Source organism: Carlito syrichta, unplaced genomic scaffold, assembly GCF_000164805.1.
Source record: "Carlito syrichta isolate Samal-C Ts95f unplaced genomic scaffold, Tarsius_syrichta-2.0.1 Scaffold289210, whole genome shotgun sequence".
Classification (NCBI taxonomy): domain Eukaryota; kingdom Metazoa; phylum Chordata; class Mammalia; order Primates; family Tarsiidae; genus Carlito; species Carlito syrichta.
This window is the reverse complement of record NW_007233306.1, coordinates 115,154-139,759: the sequence shown is the minus strand read 5'-3', so window position 1 is coordinate 139,759 and position 24,606 is coordinate 115,154. Positions and strand designations below refer to the sequence as shown.

Here is a 24,606-nt window from a genome sequence, read left to right as displayed (position 1 = left end):
CGTGTAATGAAACGGGTATCCTTGGGGCTGCCACAGCTCTCTGCCTCAATGCTTTGTTTTGCTTCAAAACACTGTATTTAAAGCAGGGGGTAAAATGTTTTTGCCATTAGCAGGCATGGCTTTAAAAAGGTAGAGAAACACTGCTCTTGTTATTTTTCCTCAAGTGTGAGCGCCCGAGCCAATGTCAATGTTCCTCTATTCCTGGACACTTGTGGGTGGTGCTATGGCAAGGTATAGCAGTGAGGTTGTGTCACCAGGGCTCATGGTAAGCCTGGCTTTTAAGCAGTGGCTTTGTCACTCACGGCCACTCAGTCCCCTTCTTCACACAGAGCTTTCAGTTTGGCCAAGCTTGAAGTAACGACCAGCAAAGACGACGAGACCCTGATCCTTTTTCCAGCTTGGGAAGGGGCCCTTCAAAGGATTGCTGAAGTCAACACACAGGATCATTGTGGCTACCAAAATGTTGTTCCTTTAATGTCTTGTTTTGTGTTTTGTAAGGAATTGGTCATTGTTATCTGGGAAGCAAGGTGCTCTCCTTAGAGAGGATGCCCACAGCTGGTCAACACGCCCAGGAGGGCTTGACCCAGAATGCCAGCTTGGGTTGAGGGTGGAGTGGTGGAACTCAAGCAGGTCGATTCCCAAAGTTGCTTCAGTCACCACCGCCCATCCCCAGCCTCCCCTCAACCCAAAAGGAACCCAGATTACCTTGCCAATGAATTGAATGTGCTCCCAAGAATCAGCTGTGAAATGATAGCCTTCCAGAAGGAGGGCGAGAATGTAGGTACCAGAAAAGCAGTATTCACTCAGATATCTCTCCTTCACTCTAGCAAAAGATGTCTTTATCTGTAAGAGAAGTGAAGGACAATCACACTCGTACACTAGGCACCTCTCTGGACCCTCTTCCTCACTACCAGACCTGAAGAAGAGAGGAGAAAGCCCCCAGCTCCAGTTCACGAAGGCCTGGGGGTTGGCCTCTCCCAAGGGGGGCTTTGGGGTGGTCCTGCACTCCTTCAGCGGGGACAGGGGTCTAGAGTTGAGAATCTTTTAAGGAAGATCTTCCTGCACAGGGTTCTGTGAGATATTAATAGGTCTTCCTGGAATACCGGGGGTTCCGGGGGTCAAGTGGGTTCAGAAACACTAATTTCAGTATCCCCTTTCATCCCAGAAACTTGGAGTTTCACAGTAATATTAGCATATTAAAGCCATGAAAAGTATTGCATGGAAAAAAAAATCCATTAATCTTTGTTTAATCAGAGTTTTCTATGTGCTCTTGACCAGAGTCTTTAGCTCAGAGCCTCTATAAGCATCTTAAGAAAATAGTGTCATAAAAAGTTGTGCTATTCCATTTAGTCCCTGGACTGGCAGCAGCAGCATCGCTTGAATGCTTGTTAGGTCTCACTCCAGAACTACTGCCTCAGGATCTGCATTTTCATATGAGTCCCAGGTGATTCATGTGCACAGCACAGCACAGCTCTGGAACACAGTTTAGGAAGTGCTTTGCTGAGGACTGCTCCCAGGGCCGACATCTCCCCTTCTGTCTTCCATCTCTGCTTCACCTCTTTTTTTGCATCTGAGTCCCGCAGAGTCATTGCGTCCTTGAGTCCTTCCTCCTCCCTACATCACCCCTTGCCCCTCCCTATCCCAGCTGCTGTGAATATACAGCATATGCCCGCAGGCTCCTCTGCCCCTCTCCTGCCCTCAGTCCGATGGCATCAGGCCAGGACATCTCTAGTTCCTCCACCAATCGACACCAGCTGCAGAAAGCCTTCCCTGAATGTTTTGCCAACTGTAACGTGCTGGGGCATATTTGAGCAGCTCTTGCTGAAAGGCCTGATCACACATCTTCTGTGATCTAACTCGACAAAATACCTGGAGATAGTGCCAGGTCCAGACCCTTGCACAGCCTTTCTCCTACCCCCCTCCCTTGTGAGGGCAGACAAGGACAAGCATCTACTTCGCATTAATGGAATGTCCTAGGAATGAAAGCGTCATTCCCATTGCAACTGTGTCAACTTAAAACAGCTGCTTTCTGGAGCCACCCCCAGATGAGCTGTCTTTAATAATCAGGGTGGACTCATATCTCTCTCCTCCCTAGGAACTTTCATCAGGTATCACCGGATCTTGAATGACTCAGTGCCTTGGGCAAGAAAAATTCATAAATACAAGATATCTTGGACCTGAGCAAGGGAGAAGGGGTCTTACCACAATGGTTCCTGCGAACTGCCTGTCTTCCTTACTAATAGAATTCTAATTTGGGAGTTGAGAGAGAGAAAAGGGCCCACACAGTGTCCAGTTCCAGGCAGTGGCTCATGGTGGCTCCCAGGCTCTAAGAGAGTCATAAAATTCTGTCCCTTGCTTTCCCAGGAAATCCCAACCAATGATACATATAAGGGGAAGACTGCCAAGGGGCTTCTGGGTAGCTTTCGCCTGCCAGTAAAAAGGAACAAATGTATTTGGTTCTCCCCTTCTGACCTTGAACATGGCTGTGATGCCTGAAGCCACAGCGGCCATTTTATGTCCATGAGGACACAGGCAGAACTAAAGAAGCAGTGATTGAGGCATAGTTGGGCTGCTGAACATGCCACCGGCTGCCTATTGCCAGATTTCACAAGGGTGAGAAGAAGAAGATCGTATTTATGCTACGGTGTGTCAAATGATCAAGGAATGCTTTGCTTTCTGCGTCCCCCCTCTGGGCTTCTCCAACACATTTGCTAGGTCTTGGTCATACCAGCAGGAGTTGAAGAGCAGACTCACCTTCCATGCTATTAGCGACTCAGGGCAATTGTGATAGCTGCTGTGTCTAATCACTTACCTCCTGCCAAGGCCTAGAGCAGAAATTTTCCACCATCTCAATCACTTTTTCCAGAGAAGAGACTTTCTCTGATGTCACGTTTAAAAAATTCATCACAAAGTAAAAAGCTGAAAATGCCTACAAAGAGAAAATTGCAGAGTTTTAGGCTGGGTCCAACGCAGAGGGATGCCGTCATGGTCTCCTGAAGGTCACACACTTTGTGCAGGTGCTTGGGAAGCTCTGGAAAGTCAGTTAATACACCAAGTAATATTGCAGGCCAAGAGCTGTTTCCTTCTGGGAAGAGGGGCCCCTTTGCTGCTGACACACATTTCTAAGCCACTTGGCAGCTGCTTTTCTCTTATCGTGGTAATGGGAGAGTCAGGGAGAAAGAAAGATGGGAAAGAGGATAAGAAGAGAGAGAAAGGGGTTGTGAAACTTCCATTTAGAAAATACTGTGTGTTACATATGTCTAATAAATCAAACTGAAAAATCATAGACAATGGTAAAGAATGATCTCTGAATGGCAAAACTGTAAGCCTTTTTTCCCTTACTTGTGCTTAGTTCTGGCCTAGTTTCTAAAATAAATGTGTACGGCTTTCTTAATTAAAAAAAAAAATCAATCTTTATTCAAAAATACTTATTGTGGGTCTACTATGAGCTAGGGCATTATTTTAAACACAACTAAAAAGCTTTTATCATTATCATCATCATACATGAGAATTATGGAAAAACTTAAAAGTACAAATCAGTAAAAAAAAAAAAACCCAAGGGAAACATTCTGTTAAAATGACTCCCAAATCCTATCACTTAGTGACATCAGCTATTAAATATGGTATGTATTTTTCCCCATTCTAATATACAAATATACTTTATGCCACACTGTAATTGCCTTTTTTTGACTCAATATAGCATGGATTTAAAGAGGAAAAAAATAATTGAGCAGAGCTTGCTAGATGAGGCAGTTAAAACCCAAATTCTAGGGCTTTTTCTCTCTCCTGCCCTAAAGGGTGCCAGTTTTTAGGGGAAATCATTTTTGAGGTTATCAGAGCACATCATTTGTTCTCTCAACAAACATCCTGAACTCTATATGTAAGCATGGGGCCAGTCGGCATTTACTTTGATTATTCAAGGGGACCAAAAAGGGGTCCCTGTGCTGGAAGAGGTTTGGTTTTATGCCACAGGGTGGCGTAAAGTATATTTGTCTCCTGTAAAGTTACAAAACTATAAGAGAACGTAGTAAAGAAATGCGATTCCCAAACAAGCCAAGCAACATTCTTACATAATCTTCATGGGCAAAGAAACAGAGTTTTGATGGGTAAAGAAACCGGAGGTAGCAGAAATACCACGGGGGTGCTCACCATGACTCAGGGAGGAGGAGTGATGCCCTCTGCCCAGCAGCTTCCTGCTGTACACAGGCGTTATGCTTGATGCCAGCCAATATAGACCCAATGCCAGCCTCCTAAAAGTTGCATTTTTAAAAATTCTTACACAACATATATAATTTAATAAAAATGAATAAGTGAGCAGATTTGTCTTTTCGGTACATTTTTCTTTTTCTTTTTTTTTAATTTGATTCTTTTTTTTTTTAATTTAATTCTTTCCTTCAGTTCCCATCCCAACAGGTGTCATCAACAACTTAATATGCAACCTTCCATTTTTTCCCCATGCTCATATAATCAAATCCAAACACAAATGTAGAAAAAATTTGTCTTATAAATGAAAGTTTAAACACATTCTTCATCTTGCTTTTCTTACTCAACAACCCTTTGTGGAAATCCCTCCAAGTCAGTCGGGGACACTCTAATGGCTATATAAGAGTCTGTGATGTGGATGTATCTTCATCCATTCAACAACTCCCTGTGGGTAGATATTCTCTTGATGTCCAGCATTTTCCCCTATAAGCAACATTGCTATAAATACCACTATACACTTAGCCTCTGAACCACTGTGCCCATTCCTTTAGGAGTTTGAATTCCCCAGGAACTCTGAAAGACAGCCTCCATACTTCTGAACTTAGGGATTCCAGTACCTCAAATACCATTGCATCCCAGCTGCAGAATAAGACCTTGGTATGGCCTTATTTCTACCATCTCAACCCAAGCCACTATCATCTCTTGTGTAGACAATGTGATGGCCTCTTAATCAGTCTCCACATTACCTTCTGGTCCTATTCCAACCTATCCTGCAAACAAATTTGATCATATCACTCCCCTGCTTAAAGTCCTTGGTGGTTCCTAATTATACTTAGAATAAAGTCCAAACTCTACCAGGCCTCTCAAAGCCAGGTGTGTTCTAACCTTGCCCACCCCACCAATACCATCTCTTACCCCTGCCCACCTTGCCCACCACACTACAGCCACCTAGCTCTCTCAGTTCCTGCCAAGCCTTTCCTCACCCATGGCCTGTACACCTGCTAGTCCCTCTGTTGAAATTCTCTGGACTTCCACATCTCCACTTCAGAGAGTTCTCCGACCACCGGCCTAGACTAGGACTCTCTGTTATTCCCTTTCACAGGATCCTGCCTCTTTCTCCCTCGCAGTTGTTTTTAATTAGCAGCAGTCTGATTTGCTTTTGTCTGCATTTCTGGTCTCTTGCCTGCCTGCCTTCTAGAAAGCCAGCTCGGTGGTGACAGGGACAGAATCGGCCTTGTCCTTGGCCGAATCTGTTCCATTAACATGGCACTTAGCACATGTGAGAGTTCTATCAGTGAGTAAGTGGCAGAAAACTGTGCTCTTTCTAGTTCCTAGGGCTCTGACTAGAATGTAAGAGACACTCAGTAAATCTCTGTGAACTGAAAGACGGGATACGTTTCCATATGCTTGGGTTTACACAGCCAGTCTTGGAGAAGTTCCCTCTATTAATTACAGCTACTAAGAATGTTTTCCTCTAGTGAACCACTGGTGACACAGGAGGGAGAGAAGACCTTTTAAGTTTCTACATTTTGTACAGTTTGATATTTTTAATAAGCTGTAATAAAGCAATAATAAATATTTTCTTAAATTGTTACATTTCAAACATTTTCTGAAATCAGTCCTAGAGCTCATTTTATTTACAAAAGGTTTAATGAATTAAGCATCCAGAAATTCATTTTTGCTAAGGTGTGACATTTGCTTTTTAAAGTAAATAAAGATCATTTTAAAAACAGATGAACAAACAAAAACGTTTTATGAGGTAGATTTATCAACATATTGAGACTTCAGGTGGATACGTGGCATCTCAGAATTTTGTTCATATTTATTTTGTAACACATGGAAAGTTTCTCTCTTCATTTCTTTTCTTCAAAATAGGAACGTCTTTAAAATTCTGGCTTATTCAAAAGTAACACATTTATTGTATAGAATTTTTAAAATCTCTCCTTAACTAACCATTTCCTACAGATAAACACTTTTAACAATTTACTGTTTAATACTGATAGCAAATATATATGCAAAATAGCAAAATATAAGTCTATATTTTTACCTAACTGTGATGATATTAGACACAATATGTTACAATCCTGCTTTGTTTTACTTAATACTAATACAACATGGGCACATTTTCAGATTCATCTCACTCATTTACATGACAATAATAGGTTTTTTGTATGGATATTTCATAATTTACTTAATCTGTTTTTCATGAGTGCGGGGGCCTGCCCCTGCAGGTTTTGGGGGGGTCCCTGAAAAGATGTGGCGGCGTCGGCGAATCTGGAGGGGTTAGATAATAAAAGAAAGAAAGGGGGGAGAAAGAAAGAGACTGTACTCTGTCTAGTGCAGAAGCCGTTTAATGGGACAAATCGTAAGTCTTTTATCCCAAATTTTCACAGGTTAAAGCACAAGACTTTCATGTGAACACAAAGCCAGGTGGATGAGGGGCATTCCTCCACCCACCAGGTGTTTCCTCAAGCATGAGGAAGGACAATCCCAATTAAATCACAAGACTTTTATGTGAACACAAAGCCAGGTGGATGAGGGGCGTCCCCCACCCACCAGGCATTTTCCCAAGCATGAGGAAAGACAATCTCAAAATTATCTCACGGTTCTTTATGCTTGGTTAATGTTCCTCAAAAGCAATACAACAATTCTAACATAATATTCTAATAATCAATAACTTCTAAAGCTTATGCATACACAACACCTAATGACTAACTTAAATCCTAATACCTTTCTATTCTGTGCTAATTATACCAGGATTAGGAATCAGAAACTCTTAATTATAGCTCAAACCAGTTCATAAAGAATGTGGTCCAGTCCAAAGATCACGCTGGGCTGTTTCTAGGAACAATTGATTACAATCTCTTAACAAAATGGCTATTCTAAAATCCTATATATCTATCTTAATTTCTATAAAATTTCTAATTCCTAATCCTAGTATATAAAGCTGATCATCAGCAATAAAGCTTCTAAAAATAAAACCCAAATATAAACTGTAAATTGTACTAAAGCCAAAACCACAATAGTAGAAAATGGGAACAATGAAATTTCTAAAGTTAGCTGTATTCTTATTAAACCTCAAAATATCATGTTTGATCATGCTTGAACTAACATAATTCCCTGACGTTAGCATGACCTATTCTACAATACTTTCTATGAGTAAAATAAATTTAATTTCTATAATAAGTAGAAAAACCCTACACTAACTGTAGTTAAAACTGATTTAAAAGAATGCAGCCAGTCCAAAGTACATGCTGGGCCCTTAGGAATGTGGCCCAGTCCAAAGTTCATGCTGGGCCATTTCTGGTAACTCTAGATAATCATCTATACCATCTAAAGCTGAAAACAGTTCTCCATATATATACTAATTCTACAAATATACTTTTAAAACTTATAAAGAAGCTTGTACCATATTAAAGGCTCCCAAATGTGACCTGAGTTTGAATTATATCTAATACCTAAGCTAAAACCACAGTTCATGGGAAACAGGAACAATGAGTTTCTAGAGTGAGCCATGCCTGTCACAGTCACAGAGACTTCAGCTTAGGTCAGTAGAGTTCCTTTTGGCCAAGTGTGACAAATAGAAAAAGGGAGGAGGGAATGGGGTCAACAGCTCCCGAACACATCCTAATGGTCTCAGGGTTCACGGCCCTCCCTGATCCCTAACGCTCAGTGGGCCTCCATGGCTGGCTCCCAACACATGAGTATTTAGGTTTTCTAATATTTTACTATAAACAATGCTGCAAAGTATTTGAATCCTTGTACCTTCGCCTAGCCATTTCTTTGAGATAATTTGCTTAGGGTAAAATGTTGTCAGAAGGTGAATATATTTTATGAGAGCAAATATCCACTGAAAAATATGAACAAAAATGTCTATATGGCAGTTCATAATAATAGTCCAAATCTAGAAACATCACAAATGTCCACCAATTGTAGAATGGATCAATTTCAGTGTATTCCTACAAAGAGACACTACCCTGCAGTGAGAGAATAAGTTATTGCTACATGTAACAACATATACAAATCTGACAATACTGACAAAAGAAGCCAGATGTAAAAGAATACACACCATATGATTCTGAGAACTGCAATACCAGTCTATGGTGATTGGTATCATGGTAGCGGTTGTCTCTGGAGGGGTAACTGTCAACTGGGAGGGCAGACATGAAAGCCTTTTGGGGTGCTAGGCCTGTTCTGTATCATCATCTAGATGACAGAATCATGGGTGTACACCTTAAAAATTATCAAGCTGTTCCCTTAAAATGTGCACACTTTATGGCAAATACATTAGGCTTCAATGTAAAAGACAGAGAGGTGAGCATATTCTAAATATCTATCCACATCTTGTTAGATCCTCTTTCAAAAGACTGGATCACTTTACAACTGTTGGAGACAACATTTTCTCTACTGTAGAGCCTAAAATATGTTCTATTTTCTCTGAGTCCCAGAAATGGTCCTTCTGCGTATCCCCCAAATAGAGATATCCATTTACTCCAAAGCCTGGAATAATTTTCTTTCCAGACCCCTAATTTAGTCATCTTTTCACCCTCAGTATTCCTATAATTACCACCATTTTCCTGTATCACAGAAGCCCATTTATGGATCAGAAAGCTCATACAAAGGTATCTAAAGACCAAAAAGATGATCTTTCAGCTTGAAAAAGAAGCCATCAGCCACTTCCGAAAAACAAAATATACATATAATTTTAAGAAAGCTGCTAAAGTAACTAAAGTCCTCAACTCAGTAGTAATGAGAATAAGGCAATGAATGGATTTAGATTAAATAGTTAGAAGGGAAGGTTTTGGTTTATTCTGGGTAGATAAAAAACTGAAATATACTCAAAATTTAAAAATTTGAAACATAACCAAAATTTAAGTTCTTAGGAAGTCACAGCCCAATGAAAGTAACTTCCTAAATATTAAAACCATTTTAAGTAAAAATGGGAGGTTTTTATGAGGTAGTGAGCATCCTGTCATTATAGATAATCCCAACCAGTTGGGAGACCTTTTACTTGGTAGAATAGAAGGTATTTCTGCATGAGAGAGAAAGTCAGATGACATATGTGCTGAAGTTCCCTCCAATACTAAGATTCTATAATTTAAAAGTTCATCAGCCGGGCTCAGTGGCTCAGCCTGTAATCCCAGCATTTTGGGAGGCCAAGGCGAGTGAATTGTCTGAGCCCGCAGTTAAGACCAGCCCAGGCCACTTGGTGAGACCTCGTCTCTACCATATTTTTAAAAATTAGCCGGGCATAGTAGCATGTGCCTGTAGTTCCGGCTACTTGGGAGGCTGAGGCGGAAGGATCGCTGGAGCCCAGCAGGTCGAGGCAGCAGTAGCCGTGAGCATGCCACTGCACTCCAGCCTGGGCAAGAGTGAGACTCCAACTCAAAAAAAAGAGAGTTCATCTGTGGCCAAGAACAGATTAATGCAGAATCCGTTAATATCAGTAAGATAACTTCTGAGTCAAGGAGAGTAAACTGGTGACTTTATTGCTGAGGCTGATGTTAAAAGGGAGATCATCTCAGAGTGATCTGAAACATCAGCACTACCTGAAAAATCCAAGCTGAACTTGAAAGCAAGCAGATATATTCCGTTTCAAGCTCATTATATACTTGTAACTGTCAAGATCTTACAAAGAGGTGATGAGAAGGCTGGAAAGATAATTTGCTTTTACAATAATAATGAGGCCAGGTGCGGTGGCTCAAGCCTGTAACCTCAGCACTTTGGAAGGCCAAGGCGAGAGGATTACCTGAGCCCACTGGTTCGAGACCAGCCTGGGCAACATGGTGAGATCTCATCTCTACAGTAAATCAAAAAAATTAGCTGGGCACAGTGGTGCACGCCTGTAGTTCCTTCTGCTTGAAAGGCTGAGGTGAAAGGATCACCTGAGCCAGCAGGTTGACACTGGGGTAGCTGTGAGTGTGCCACTGCACTCCAGCCTGGGTGACGGAATGAGACTCCAACTCAAAAATAATAATAATAATAATAATAATAATAATAATAATGAAATAAGATTCATGAAAGAAGAGAAGAAACATGTATGAATAGCTGCTGACACTTTGGGCTTACTAATAAACCACATCTTGAAGATACAGAGCCCATGTCAGAAAAAGGTACTGTGCTTTTTGCAAAATATGCTCTGAGTGACAATGCGAACAAAAATGCATGAATGCTCATTGCTTCTATTATAAGTGACCTGGGGGTCAGGGCCCATGCTCTTCTGTTTGGGTTCCACCACTTTTCTCTTCTAGGGTACCAGGGGCCGGTCTACTGCACCATCCCTCTGGGAACCCATGGAATAATTGCAGGTCTCTGAACACATTTCTCTTTCCCATCTATAGGCATCTTTGCATGCTGGTCTTCTCCCTAGAATATTCCAAATCCTTTACTGAGCATAGACAAGATTCTAGGTATTCTGGTTGGCCTAGAAATATAAAGATGAAAAAGACAAACCCTGCCTTCCAGGACCTCAGGACATAGTTGAGGGAGAGAGACCTTGAACCTTTACCTATTCTTGCCTGTCATACTTGGCAACTCTTAACCTACACTGAAATGCAATACACATACTCTACATACGACAGGCAACATCCCAATAAGCCCTTGATAAGCTGAAAATGCATTTGACATCCATCATAAAGTAAAAAAAATCCTTAAGTTGAACCATGATAAGTCCAAGACATGGATTCCTATTAAGCTGAACTGAGCTGGTTTCAGTCCAGCATTCTCATACTCTCTAAAATTTTTTCTTGTGCTTGTGGTATGTTATCCACCCTCTTCCATTCTCCCCCAACTTTGGAGTATCTCCCAGGGATTCCTTATTCCATTCTGACATGACTTTCAAAACCTTAAAATCACCAGTGATATCCTGACTGCTAAAAACAATAGTTATTTTTTTTGTTCCACATCTTGCTTAACCTTTTGGCTGCATTTCATTTGTTCATTCATTCATTCAACAAAGATTTACTGAGTACCAACTACATAGCAAGAACTAGTGATGGCACTGGAGATAAAGTGATCAAAACAGATGAGAATCTTGCATTCTAGTGAAAGGCATCAGGACTCAAACAAATAAATTACAGGTAGTATGACGGGTGAGAACAAGTGCTATAGAGATCATGCTTTTTGTCTTATACTCCACAGATAGAGACTATGCAGATTAGGGAAGCCCACAGATTAGATATAGTTCACTTATCATTTTTTTCTTCTAGTCCAGGTACAATTTATCTCTCAAGGGTCTTGTTTTTTCTTTTTCTTTTTCTGTCAGTCTTACTCAGTCCTTCAGGCTGGAGTGCAGCGGCATGCTCACAGCAACCACAGCTTCGACCTGCTGGGCTCAGGCAATCTTTTCACCTCAACCTTCCAAGCAGCTGGGACTACAGGCCTGCACCACCATGCCTAGCTAATTTTTTGATTTATTGGAGAGACAAGGTCTCACCAAGTTGCCCAGGCTGGTCTCGAACTCCTGGGTTCAAGCAATCCTCTTGCCTCTGCCTCTTTAAAATGCTGGGATTACAGGCGTGAGCCACCGAGCCTGGCCAAGTCATTTGTATAAACATTGTTGCCTGATAATATAGTGACATTTCACTTTTATCAGGTTTCCAGGGGAACAAAGCCAGAAAGTTAACCCCAAACTGAGATTGTTTATAGAGAAACAGAAGGGGTTTTGCTAAACAAGTTTCCAAAGGTCTAGTAAAAACTTGCTGATAGTACTTTAAAATATAAATAAAGTAAAGCATTTGGAGTCACCGAAGAAATAGGCTTTACAGTTTTGCATCAGGATTCTGCTCCAAAATGACTACTTGGCATGCTACCCTTCCTGTCCCTCTTCTAACTCGAGTACCCATTCCAACTTGCCTCTCCAACATGGCCTATCTGCTTATATCACTAGGTATTAGGCTGACTCTTCCCTGGCAGGAGGCATTTTAGAGGTGGAAATAGTGTCAACTGCAGGGCCATCGTCTCTAGTATATGTATCTATATCTACTTCCATAATTCTAAGTAGACTTGACCCCTGACACCTGTGGGGGCATTCACTCCCAGTCACTGCCCTGCATGGGCTCATGGTTCAGCTTTAATCTCTAGTTTCTATATAGTTTGTTTAATTTTTTTCCAAGAAGGTTGCCTAGAGGCATTTCAAGGCATGCCTCATCTACTTGGAGGAAACAGAGTAGTGTGTAGACAGTCATACTTTGAATGTTGTCCAAGAGAGAACACAGGAGTTCCATGGAAATGCAAAGGGAAACTCCAAAATCAGGAGAGGAGGAGGTTGGGCAGCTTGTGTGGCCAGGGCAAGAATGTCACCCTGGCAAGAATCAGGGGTGAATCTGCAGTACGGGAGAGGGTGAATGACTGTCTTCTTGTGGTCCACTTTACTGCTAGGAAATCATACAACCCAGACCACAGGAGTGCACCCTTCCCCTGCCAAGCCCTGGATCTGACTTGAAGAGTGGCCAGGGGACTGTGAGAAGGAACCACTCTAAGGTGACAATGTGTCCTGGGTCCCGTGCCCTCCCTGACACCTAAGTGGCTACAGTAAAGTGTCATTCTCAATCCCAATCCTAGCTCTTAACTGTGCCCGATCCTGGACAGAGTGGCGCCAGTCCTGTATATTAGGAAAACAGAGTCCAGCAACCAGGATGAAAAGTGACCCTGGAGTGGGATCCAACTGCCAATACGGGAGCCAGGCAACTCCTCTGAGTGCCAAGCAGAATGAGAGTTGTCAGAAGTTAGATCCTGAACTGGGCAGATACCCCTACAGCCTGGGGCTGCATTTCAAGCTAGGTGTGAACTGCCCACTCTGACTGAATTTCAGAGTAGCCTACAAGAGTCAGGGTGAGAGAGGCAGCCCCACTGAGACTGGGGTGTGAGACGGACAGGACCCCCACTTGGCAGTCAAGGCTGTGAACATTGGGACATGAAAGAAGAGAAGAAACATGTATGAATAGCAGCCCAACCTGCCCCACCACGGCAGGACCTACAGAGACAGTCCTGCCTCTCCCAAGCATTTGTCCTCAGGGGCCTGAGGACAACTCTTCCCCACCCTCTGTCACGGCTGGTGGGGGCACTTGCCACTGGGAGGTCTGAGCACAGACTTGCCCTGTCTGGCTCTGCCCCATTCTTTGAGATAGAGAGAGTGTCAGATCTGGGTTCCTGGGGGTTCCACAGCCCAGCCCACTCTCTGGGGCATACAAGCACTTCTCCCAGGGATCAGAGGTTGGGCATAAACATTCTGCCACTGCCAATGCAACTGGCTTCTACCTGCAGGTGCCACCTACTGGCCTTTGGGGCTAGCCCACACAGCCCATTGCAACCACTCCCACACAAGATCACAGTGCTTGAGAACTGGGCGAGCATCTCACTACCACTGCTACCATCATCACCTATATCATCCCAGCTGCCCAAGAACTTGAGAGTCACTCACCTGCCTGGTACACTGCAACTGCAACCGGCATCCAAGAAAGCCACTCAGAAGCCCAAGAAGTAGTCTGCCTGAAACTGTCAACACAGGTGCCAGCATATACTGCCCCAGGTCACCAGTGAAATCTGAAGAAGGACCCATCAGGCATTCCAGTCCCCAGCACAACTTCACCACCGCCTCCACCAATAATCACGCCAAAACACAGCAAGGGATTCACAAATACCACTAAAGCTGTTTATAGCCAAAGAAGTCATTCAGAGTTAGTGCAGCTGCATGCATCCATGAGCAAAGTCAAACAGCCCTACCCAACCAACATTATAGTCACATCTTCAAGATAAAAAGTCCTCGCCCCTCGCAATGAAAGTACATCCTAAAATAAGAATCAACTATTGCTTCAGATGCACAAGAATCAACATAAAGATACCAAAGAAAAAAAAAGAAAAAGCAAGGTAATATGATACCCTCAAAAGAACATAATCATTCTCCAGCAACGTATCCTAAACAGAAAGAAAACCTCAAAATGCCAGATAAATAATTCAAATACTGATTTTTAAAAAGCTCAATGAGATGCAACAGAAATCTGAAGGCCAATACAAAGAAATCAGAAAATCCATTCAGGATATGAATAAAAAATCTACCAAGGTGATAGATATCTTTCAAAAACAAACAAACAAACCATATCTTCAGGTGGATGTGTCAGAATTTTTAAAAAGTATCCAAAAAATAGAAATTCTGGAACTGAAAAATTCATTGAAGGAATTACAAAATACATTTGTAAGTTTCAACAATAGACTAGACCAAGCAAAAGCAAGAATCTCAGAACTTGAAGACAGATATTTTGAAAAAATCTAGTCAGACAAAAATAAAGAAAAGATAATAAAAAAGAATGAGCAAAGTCTTCAAGATGTTTGGGACTACATAAAGTGACCAGATTTAAGAATTATCAGTATTCCTGAGGAAAAGAAAGATCAAAAAGTTTAGAAAACCTATTTAACAAAAAAATTAATAAAAATTTCCCAAGTCTAGCAAGATATGTAAACAAGTAGATGAGAAGGCCCAATGATCTCCAGTTCAGTAACTTGCAAATAGGATTTCACCACAGCTTATTATAATCAGATTGTCTAAAGTAAAAGTGAAGGAAGAATTCTAAAAGCAGCAAAAGAAGAGCATCGAGGTCACCTATTTAAAAAAGCCCATCAGACTAGTAGTGGGCTTCTCAGCAGAAACCTTATAGGCCAGAAGAAAAGAGAATGACATTCAAAGTGCTGAAAGAAAAAGACTGCCAATGAAGAATTCTATATCTAGTAATATTACACTTCATAGATAAAGGAGAAACAAAGTCTTCTGAAACAAGCAAATGCTGAGGGAATTCATTACCACCAGATTAACCCTACAAGAAATGTTCAAAGGAGTTCTAAACTTGGAAGAAAATATTGATATTCACTATTATGAAAATACACAAAAATACAAAATTCACAGGTAAAGCAATCAAACAAAGGAGGAAGAGAAAGGAATCAAATGTCAACACTACAGAATTCCACCAAACCACAGACAAATAGAGAAAACGAAAGACACAAATAATTTATAAAACAACTAGAAAACAATTAACAATGTGACAGTAACAAAATCTCACATATCATTATTAACTTTGACTATAAATGAATTAAGTGCTCCACTAAAAAGATACAGATTGGCGGAACAGATTTTTTAAATAATCCAAAAATATGCTACCTCCAAGAAATTCACCTTATCGCTAAAGACACATAATCTGATACTAAATGAATGGAAAAAGATATTCCATGCAAACAGAAATAAAAAGTGAGCAGAAGTAGCTCTTCTTAGGTAAAACAGACTTTAAACCAAAAAAAGTAAAAGAAGACAAAAAACAACTCTACCCAAGAACTGCAGAATATACATTCTTCTCATTAGCATATGGAACGTTCTCAAAGATAGACAATATGTTAGATCATAAGTCTCAACAAATTTTTAAAAATAGAAATCATATCAAGTATCTTCTCAGACCAGAGTTGAACAAAACTAGAAATCAACACCAAAGGAACTTTGGAGACTAAACAAATACATGAAAAATAAGCAACATGGTCCTGAATAATTACTGGACCAATGAAGAAATTAAGATGGAAATTAACAAATTTTTTGAAACAAAAGAAAATAGAAACACAACATACCAAAACCTTTTGGGATACAGCAGAAGTGCAAAGAGGGAAGTTTATAACATTGAATGCCTACATCAAACAAGTAGACAATTACAAATTAACAACCTAACAGCACACCTCAAGGAACTAGAAAAACAAGAACAAACCAAACACAAAATTTGCAGAAGAAGTAAAGATCAGAACAGAACTAAATAATTAGAGGAAAAAAAGGATGAATGAAATGAAATTTTGTTCTTCAAAAAGATAAACAAAATTGATAAACTGCTAGCCAACTAACCATGAAAAAAAGAGAATACCCCCAAAAAGTAATGACAAAGGAGCCATTACAACTGATATCACCAAAATACAAAAATAATTAGAGACTATTATGAACAACTATGTACTTACAAACAAGAAGACCTAGATGAAATAGACAAATTCCTAGAAACATAAACCTCTCAAGACTGAATCAAGAAGAAATAGAAATCCTGAACAGACCAACAGTGAGTAGCAAGATTGAATCAGTAATAAAAAGCTATTCCAACAAAGAAAAGCCCAGGAACACATGGTCCTGGCCAAATTCTACCAAATGTACAAAGAAGAACCAATATAATTCTACTGAAACTCCCAAAAATCAAGGAGAAAGGAATTCTCCCCCTAACTCATTCTTTGAGGTCAGTACCATCTTGACACCAAAACCATACAAGGACACAATAAAAAGAGAAAACTACAGGCCAACACCTTTGATGACCATAGACACAAAAATACTCAACAAAATAGTAGCAAACCAAATCCAGCAACACATCAAAAAGATAATATACCATAATCAAGTGGGTTTATTTCAGAGATGTGAGAGTTGTTCAACATATGCAAATCAATAAATGTGATACATCACTTAGACAGAATTAAGGACAAAAACCATATGATCATCTCAACAGATGCAGATAAAGCATCTGTTAAAATTCAGCACCCTTCATCATAAAAACTCTCGTCACACTAGGCATAGAAGGAACACACCTCAAAAATAATAAAGACAATAAACCCACAGCCAGCATCTTAATGAATGGGGAAAAGTTGAAAAGTTTCCTTTAGGATCTGAGAAAGACAAGGATACCCACTTTCACCACTCCTTTTCAACATAGTACTGAAAATCCTAGCTACAGCAATCAAAGAAGATAAAGAAATAAAAAGCATTAAAACTGGAAAAGAGAAAACAAATTATCCCTGCTTGCTGATGATTTGATCTTATATCTAGAAAAATCTAAAAACTCCACAAAAAACTCTTAGATTTGATAAGTGAAGTTATGAAATTTACAGGATACAAAATAAATGTACAAGAACCAGTAGCATTTCTATACATCAATAGCAGTGTAGCTGAGAACAAAATCAAGAAGGCAATTCCATTTGCAATAGCTACCAAAAAAATAAATACCCGCAAATATATTTAAGAAGGTGAAAGAAAGGAAAATTATGAAACACTGATGAAAGAAACTGTAAGTAACACCAAAAAAATGAAGAAATATCCCATGCCCATGGATTGAAAGGATTCATATCATTAAAATGACCACACTTCCCAAAGCAATCTACAGATTCAATGCAATCCTTATAAAAATACCAACATCATTTTTCACAGAAATAGAAAAACTAATCCTGAAATTTATACGGAACCAAAAGAGAGTCCAAATAGCCAAAGCAACTCTCAGCAGAAGAGCAAAGCTAGAGGCATCACATTACCTGACTTCAAATTATATTCCAAGGCTATGTAACCTTTTAGCCACAAAAAAGAATGAAATTATATCTTCTGCCAGAACAGAAGCTGGAGGGCATTATGCTAAGTGAAATAAGGCAGACACAGAAAGACAAATATTGCATGTTCTTACTCATTAGTGGGAGCTAAATCATCTGTACACATGGACACAGAGTGTGGAATGACAGGCAATGGAGATTTAGAAGGGTGAGAGGGTGAGAGAAGGGTGGATGATGAGAAACTACTTAATGGGTACGATGTACATTATTTGGGTGATGGTTACCCTAAAAGCCCTGACTTGACCACTATGCCATCTATGCATGTAACAAAATTATACTTGTCCCCCATATATTTATACAAATAATTTTTAAAAAGAGCTCTAGTTTCTATGTAAATTTTGTTTTAGGTTAAGGACTTTTAACCTGGCGTTTACAGATCCACCACAGGGGATCATGATGACTTTTAAATTGCGTGCAAAAAATTCAGTACACCTTCATATATCCATTTTTCTGCTTGGAAGAGCTTTCATTAGATTCTCAAAAGAGTCTTTTGATCCTTTTGAAGGATTACGAATGACTAATCTATTGACGATATTATGCTAAGTAAAATAAACCAGTCACAAAAGGGTGAATACTGAATGATTCCGTTTGGATGGTGGTACCTGGAATAGCTACATTCACTCAGAAAGTAGAATGGTGGTACCAGTGGCTAAGGGGAAGGAGGTAATGTTTTGTTTAATGGGTGCAGAATTAATGGGTGGAGTTGGTGGGTTGCACAACAGTATGAAAGTATTTAATGCCACAAAAATTGGAAACTTGAAAATAGTTAAAATGATACATTTTACATTATGTATATCTTACTACAAAAAAAAAGAAAGAAAAAAATGACTGTTCTAGACAGCTTCAGTATTTTGCTTCTAGTTCTCACCTTAGTTGTGCAGGTTATGATTACAAATTCCCTCTCAAAATCAAATAAGCAATATCCAATCAGGGAATAACACTATCATGTGGGAATACGAAACATAATAAATATGGTCATGGTCTCCTAACTACTACAAACATCTGAATAAAATTTAAACCGATGTTTTAAATCCCCTCTCCTTTATATATTTTTTAATTTTTCTACAATAATCATGTTACTGGTATAATTACCCCCTCCCTCCCCAAAAAAGTATAAATAAACCATTTCTCTGTAGTAACTGTAGAGATCAAGTCTTCAAATTAGAACCATGAAAAAATTCTGCAGGATGAGGTGGGAATATGTTTACTCATCTCTTTCTTAAACAGCTGTGGTCCAGAATAAGGTCACCTTTTTCTCTTCCCTTGCTCCAGGGACCAGTTCACACATATTTATGTTCATTTATTCTTTCATTCCATCTATCTGCCACTTAGCCCCTTCACTGAAAGCCTTCCATGTGTCAGGGGCTAAGTGGTAGTTTTCCTTTCTGTATATGTTCTTCAGAAATCCTCCAGATGTGGGCTAATATCTAAACTGGCCTCTTAAATCCCTTGTAAAAGTCTCTACTATAATGGAATATTACTTATGCGAACATGGATTGGAAATGAACCCAGAAAAATAAAGTGTTGATGGGATGAAACAGCAGGATTTAGAGCATTTTCCCCTTGATTTATATATATAATAATTATAATTAGATTATCATGTAATAATTTATATAATCAAAAGTTTATTATATTATACAAAATAAATTTATTTTATTTTTTTAAGTTGTGGGGTACAATTTAGGGTTAGGTATACAAATAGTCATTGTGTTGGTAAAATTTGGGCCTCACTTTGGTCCCCACTTCACCTGGTTTGAGATCAGGTACCCTTATGGATGAGGTGGGCACCCCCTCCCCTGGCAGTTTCCCACTACTGCCAATCCCTTTCTTACAGTATTATGATAGTTTTCATGGTCTGCTTATGAGTGAGAACATGTGGCACTCAGTTCTTTGTTTCTGTGATAGATCACTCAGTATTATAGACTCTAAATCCATTCAGGTTGCTGTAAAGTTCATAATTCTGTCCTTTATGGCTGTATAATATTCCATCATGTATATGTACCAGACTTTTTTTATCCAGTCCTCTTTCAATGGGCAGCATGGTTGGTTCCATGTTTCTGCTATTGTGAATAATGCAGCAATAAACAGGCATGTGTAGGTATCTTTTTCATAAAGTGATTTGAGTTCCTCCGGGTATATTCCCAGAAGGAGGATTGTGGGGTCGTATGGAAGGTCGATTTTTAGACCTTTTAGGAATCGCCAAACTGTTTTCCACAGAGGTTGTACTAGTTTACACTCCCACCAACAGTGTAGAAGAGTTCCCTTTTCCCCACATCCTCTCCAGCATCTGTTGTTTTTTGAGTTATTGACGATGACCATTCTGACTGGAGTTAGGTGGTATTTCAGTGTGGTTTTGATTTGCATTTCTTTGATGATTAGAGAGCCTGAGCACTGAAAAATAAATCTTAACCTAATTAGGAATGCTTTCATTTTTAATCCCAACAATCACACTGAATGACAAAACTACCTTCTTCTTTTTATACCCTAGGAAGATACATTGATCAGTATCAGATGGTTCAAAGTCACATCCCCAAGTTTCTTCCTGTGACTCTTTCAGTCTTTAGGAAAAAATTCATTTCGATCCTACTCTTAGGCTTTAGGGATTCAATCCAACAGGTGTTTTTTTGCCAGAAGGAACCCAAGCCAATTATTGAGGTAAATACTGCCTCAGCTCTAGGAATTTCTGAGTTTGCCTTTTGGTACAGATGAGATGCTCTACCACTGAGGTAACAATCTGTGATTGGCTCCTTAATTTCCATACTAAGAATCAACCTTACTTGATAATCCTTTACTTGATTAGTATCTATGACCTGTGGTCCATATAAATACACATGTACGTATACATATACTTATGTAAAAAAAATATTTTTAATGTTCTTTAATTCCAGTTCCATAATGAATTTGTTTCTACCCTTTCTTGTTTATATAAACAGCACAATGTGACCTTAAAAATAACTTCTACATTACCTCATATGTAATTCCCTACAGATGTTCCCTCTTTCTTGTTGGTGTTTCTAATTTGCCCACAACATTAGATTTTTGTCTAGCAACCAAGGCCACAATTAGCACAATAATGCGAGCACTGAAAGTTTTGACTACTATATATACAAACTAAAAATTAGATCATCAGTGCTGGATGCAATTGAGGCAAAAATTCTCTCTCCCACAAATTATCCGTGAGATCACCCCAGCTAGAGGGTTCTGGAAATAATGGGAATGCAGCTGGATTCTGGTTTACAAATGGTTATGCTCCAAGAGGCAGAACTTGAGACTAGAAACTTCCTGCAAGAAAGACAGTGTAGACCAAAGACTGCTAGGTGAAAGAACTAACTTCTTTAAGGGTCCACTTGGTATATTAGGTTTTGCTATTTACATTGGTGTGCTGGAACTGACTTCTACGTACTCGACTTCTATGTACTCACAAGAGTTGACTTAAAATGTCAGGGCTTTTGTGAGCTGATATCTACTTGATAGTTTGAAATAGACTGTGGTGGGAATATTTACGCCATGGAAACTGGCAAATGTGGCCAAGCTTGGTGACTCAGCCTGTAATCCCAGCACTTTGGGAGGCCGAAGCAAATGAATTGTCTGAGCCCGCGGGTTTGAGACCAGCCCGGGCAACTTGGGCGAGACCTTGTCTCTACAATAAAATTAAAAATGAGCCGGGCATGGTAGCACGTGCCTGTAGTTCTGACTACTTGGAAGGCTGAGGTAGAAGGATCTCCGGAGCCCAGCAGGTCAACGCTGGGGTGGCCGTGAGCGTGCCACTGCACTCCAGCCTGGGTGACAGAGTGAGACTCCAACTCAAAAAAAGAAAAAGAAAAAGAAATTGGCAAATGCTACATATCAACCACCCATCCCCAGAGAACTGGTTGTTAGACATTTCCCAGCCCATCACTGCTTGTCTGGCTCACAACTACCCGTGAGATAGGTATTACTGAGTCTACTTTATAGACGAGGAAACAGACTATCAAAAAAAAAAAGCCTTTAGGTTTTACAAAGAAATTACAGAGTGAAGAAAAAAAAAATCTGAAACAGAAAGAAGCTGCCAAAGCAGGAATAGGTACAGGACCATGCTGACACTGAGGACTGCATCCACAAGAGAAAGACCCTATCCAGAGGAAGACCATGAGCTCATCTAAGGGACGGACAAATCCAGGTTCAGAGGGCTCTAGTGACAATTTCAACGAGGGACTAAGGGAACAAACAAAAGCCTACAGGGGGAGCTCCAGACTTCTCCACCCTTTTCCAACCCCTTCCTCCCCACTTTGGTTGGATAAATCACATTCAAAGACAAGAATTTCTGCCGGTGGCTCAGCCTGTAATCCCGCATCTTTGGGAGGCTGAGGTGAGTGGATTGCCTGAGCCCGCGGGTTCGAGACCTGCCTGGGCAGTGAGACCTCATCTCTACAACAAATCAAAAAATCAGCCGGGTGTGGTAGCACGCGCCTGTAGTTCCAGCTACTTGGAAGGCTGAGGCGGAAGGATCGCCGGAGCCCAGCGGGTTGATGCTGCGGTGGCCGGGAGCGGCCACTGCACTCCAGTCTGGGCGACAGAGTGAGACTCCAACTCAAAAAACAAAAACAAAAACAAAAAAACAAAGACAAGAATCTCCATCCCCTCAAGGAGGAAAGGTTTGCTCAAGTTTGGAGAGAGGAATTGGGTCATGTTTCCCAGGAGGCAAAGTTTTCAGAGGAGTTACAAAGTCAACGCACAAGCGTAAGTTCACTTTCCTTCAGATTTACTTTCTAACACAGACCGGAATGAAGAAGGTCCTCCCCCTCATCCCCCCAGTTCCCCAACCCCCTCCTCCACTCCTTTCCTCTTGTGGCACCTTCCTCTCTCTTCAAGGAGTTTGACCTAAGGCAAGGGCCTTGACCCTAAAAAGGCTAAGGTGGGCAGTCACTGTCAACTCAGTCACAGGGCATTCCAGTGAGACTCTAGTTTGTTCTGAATTTGGGTTTGGAGTCAATAGCCAAATATGACTCTGCCTTTCATTATCCTGTCAGGTATTCTCCCTCAGGAAACTTGTGGGGAGGGGAAGCTGTGGCTTGGCCTGTGGTAAGTCTGGATTCACAGCTCTACCTACTGTTGTTTTCTTGGAGACCAAGGGAGCAAAAGGTTCATACAGTTCACAAGAAGTCAGAAGTTAAATCAGGTCTGATTACTATGGGGCCTGTGCTCTCCACAGAGCTCTGTCTGTGACATTGGGCTAGGCCAGGAGACTTCGGGGAACTCTCTCGCTGGGGTCCTGGAAGGGAGTTCACCCTCTCGTTCACACACTGATCTGTTTTCTGAAAAGGGAAAAAGAGTGAGACGAAAGACAAAAGTCCTTGTTTCTTTGATGTCTTGAATGGATAAATGAGAAGTTGTCTGTACAGTGCTTAGTCGATAATTGGCACTTGATAGATCATAGCTAATTTTGCAGTATACCACTAAACTGTGATCACAATCATGCTTGGTCTCCAGGATCAAAATATGGAATTTGAATAATGTGTAGATCAAGGGGGTACCTCTTCTACCTCTGCTCAACTATTTTATCTTATTCTGGAGAGATTTTTTTTTTAAAAAAAAAGGAATTTGGAGCTGATTCAGTAATCCCCCAATTCTTTAAAGAGCAATGACAGTGATGCTATCTTCAATGTTTTCTTGGGATTTCCTAAGTTTCTGCTTCCTAAATGTCTTTTTTTTTTTTTTTTTTTTTTAAAGATATAGGATACAATTCCGGATTGGGTATACAAGTGGACATCATACAGGTAAAGTTTGGGCCTCCCTTTGGTCCCCACTTTGCCTGGTTTGAGATCAGGCACCCTCCCCCAGCCCCTTTCTCATAGTATTACTGCTCAATCCCTTTCTTTTTTTTTGAGTTGGAGTCTCACTCTGTCGTCCAGACTGGAGTGCAGTGGCCGCTCCCGGCCACCGCAGCCTCGACCTGCTGGGCTCTGGCGATCCTTCCGCCTCAACCTTCCAAGTAGCTGGAACTACAGGCGCGTGCTATCACACCCGGCTAATTTTTTGATTTATTGTAGAGATGAGGTCTCGTCAAGTTGCCCAGGCAGGTCTCGAACCCGTGGGCTCAGGCAATCCACTCACCTTAGCCTCCCAAAGCGTTGGGATTACAGGCTGGCTCAATCCCTTTCTTATAGTATTATGGCAAATGTTCAGGGTCCACTTATAATTGAGAGCATGTGGTACTCTCTTCTCTCTTCTTTGTTTCTGTGATAGGTCACTGTATATGATAGACTTTAAATCCATCCAAATTGCCGCAAAGTCCATATGTTCATCCTTCTTTATGGCTGTGTAATATTCCATTGTGTATATGTACCATATTTTTCCTAAATGCTTTTTATAGAGGAAAACCTTCAGCGAAGGCATCTAACTGCTGCTTGTGCTCCTCTTGACACCTGAGAAGTCACCTGTGGTGGACTCATGGGTTCCTACCCCATAGCCAGCCCCCTTCTCCCTTGCTCATGGAATCCTGATATTACCCAGATGGAGAGAAGCAATGTGCTCAGGAAAGACTCCCCAGGGGATAAACAATAATGAGTCTAAAGCAACCATGATAAGCCATGATTTAAAGATGGATCTTTCACCAAATTCTGGTCAACAGGATCTGAAAAGGCGTCTGTTGAGATTTCCTCAAAATGAGAGAGATATGCAAGAAAAGCCAGTACACTTTCCTGCTTTGGTTTTGCAGGTGAAAAATACGATGCTTGGACTTCTGATTCCAAAATGGTGGCATAGAACTAAGCTGGCCTCCTCCTCTTGTTCCCAAACCAAAAACAAGATAAAAAACTACAGTGCGCCGGGCTCGGTGGCTCAGCCTGTAATCCCGCGCCTTTGGGAGGCTGAGGTGAGTGGATTGCCTGAGCCCGTGGGTTCGAGACCCGCCTGGGCAGCGAGATCTCATCTCTACAATAAATCAAAAAATCAGCCGGGCGTGGTAGCGCATGCCTGTAATTCCGGCTACTCGGAAGGCTGAGGCGGATGATCGCCGGAGCCCAGCACGTTGAGGCTGCGGTGGCC

The 24,606-nt window shown here is 40.8% G+C and overlaps 1 protein-coding gene across 3 annotated transcripts in view; it reads right to left on the bottom strand.

Annotated features, from left to right (window-relative positions):
• The window catches only part of ENTPD1 (ectonucleoside triphosphate diphosphohydrolase 1), a 100,967-nt gene that overhangs the window by 2,490 nt on the left and 73,871 nt on the right, over positions 1-24,606 (bottom strand). For all 3 annotated transcript variants that reach the window (XM_008054197.2, XM_008054198.1, XM_008054199.1), the window contains 2 exons: positions 2,813-2,929; positions 706-843 (listed from right to left, as the gene is read on the bottom strand). In XM_008054197.2, coding sequence (XP_008052388.1) covers positions 706-843; positions 2,813-2,929 — 255 coding nt within the window. The remainder of the gene's footprint in view (positions 1-705; positions 844-2,812; positions 2,930-24,606) is intronic.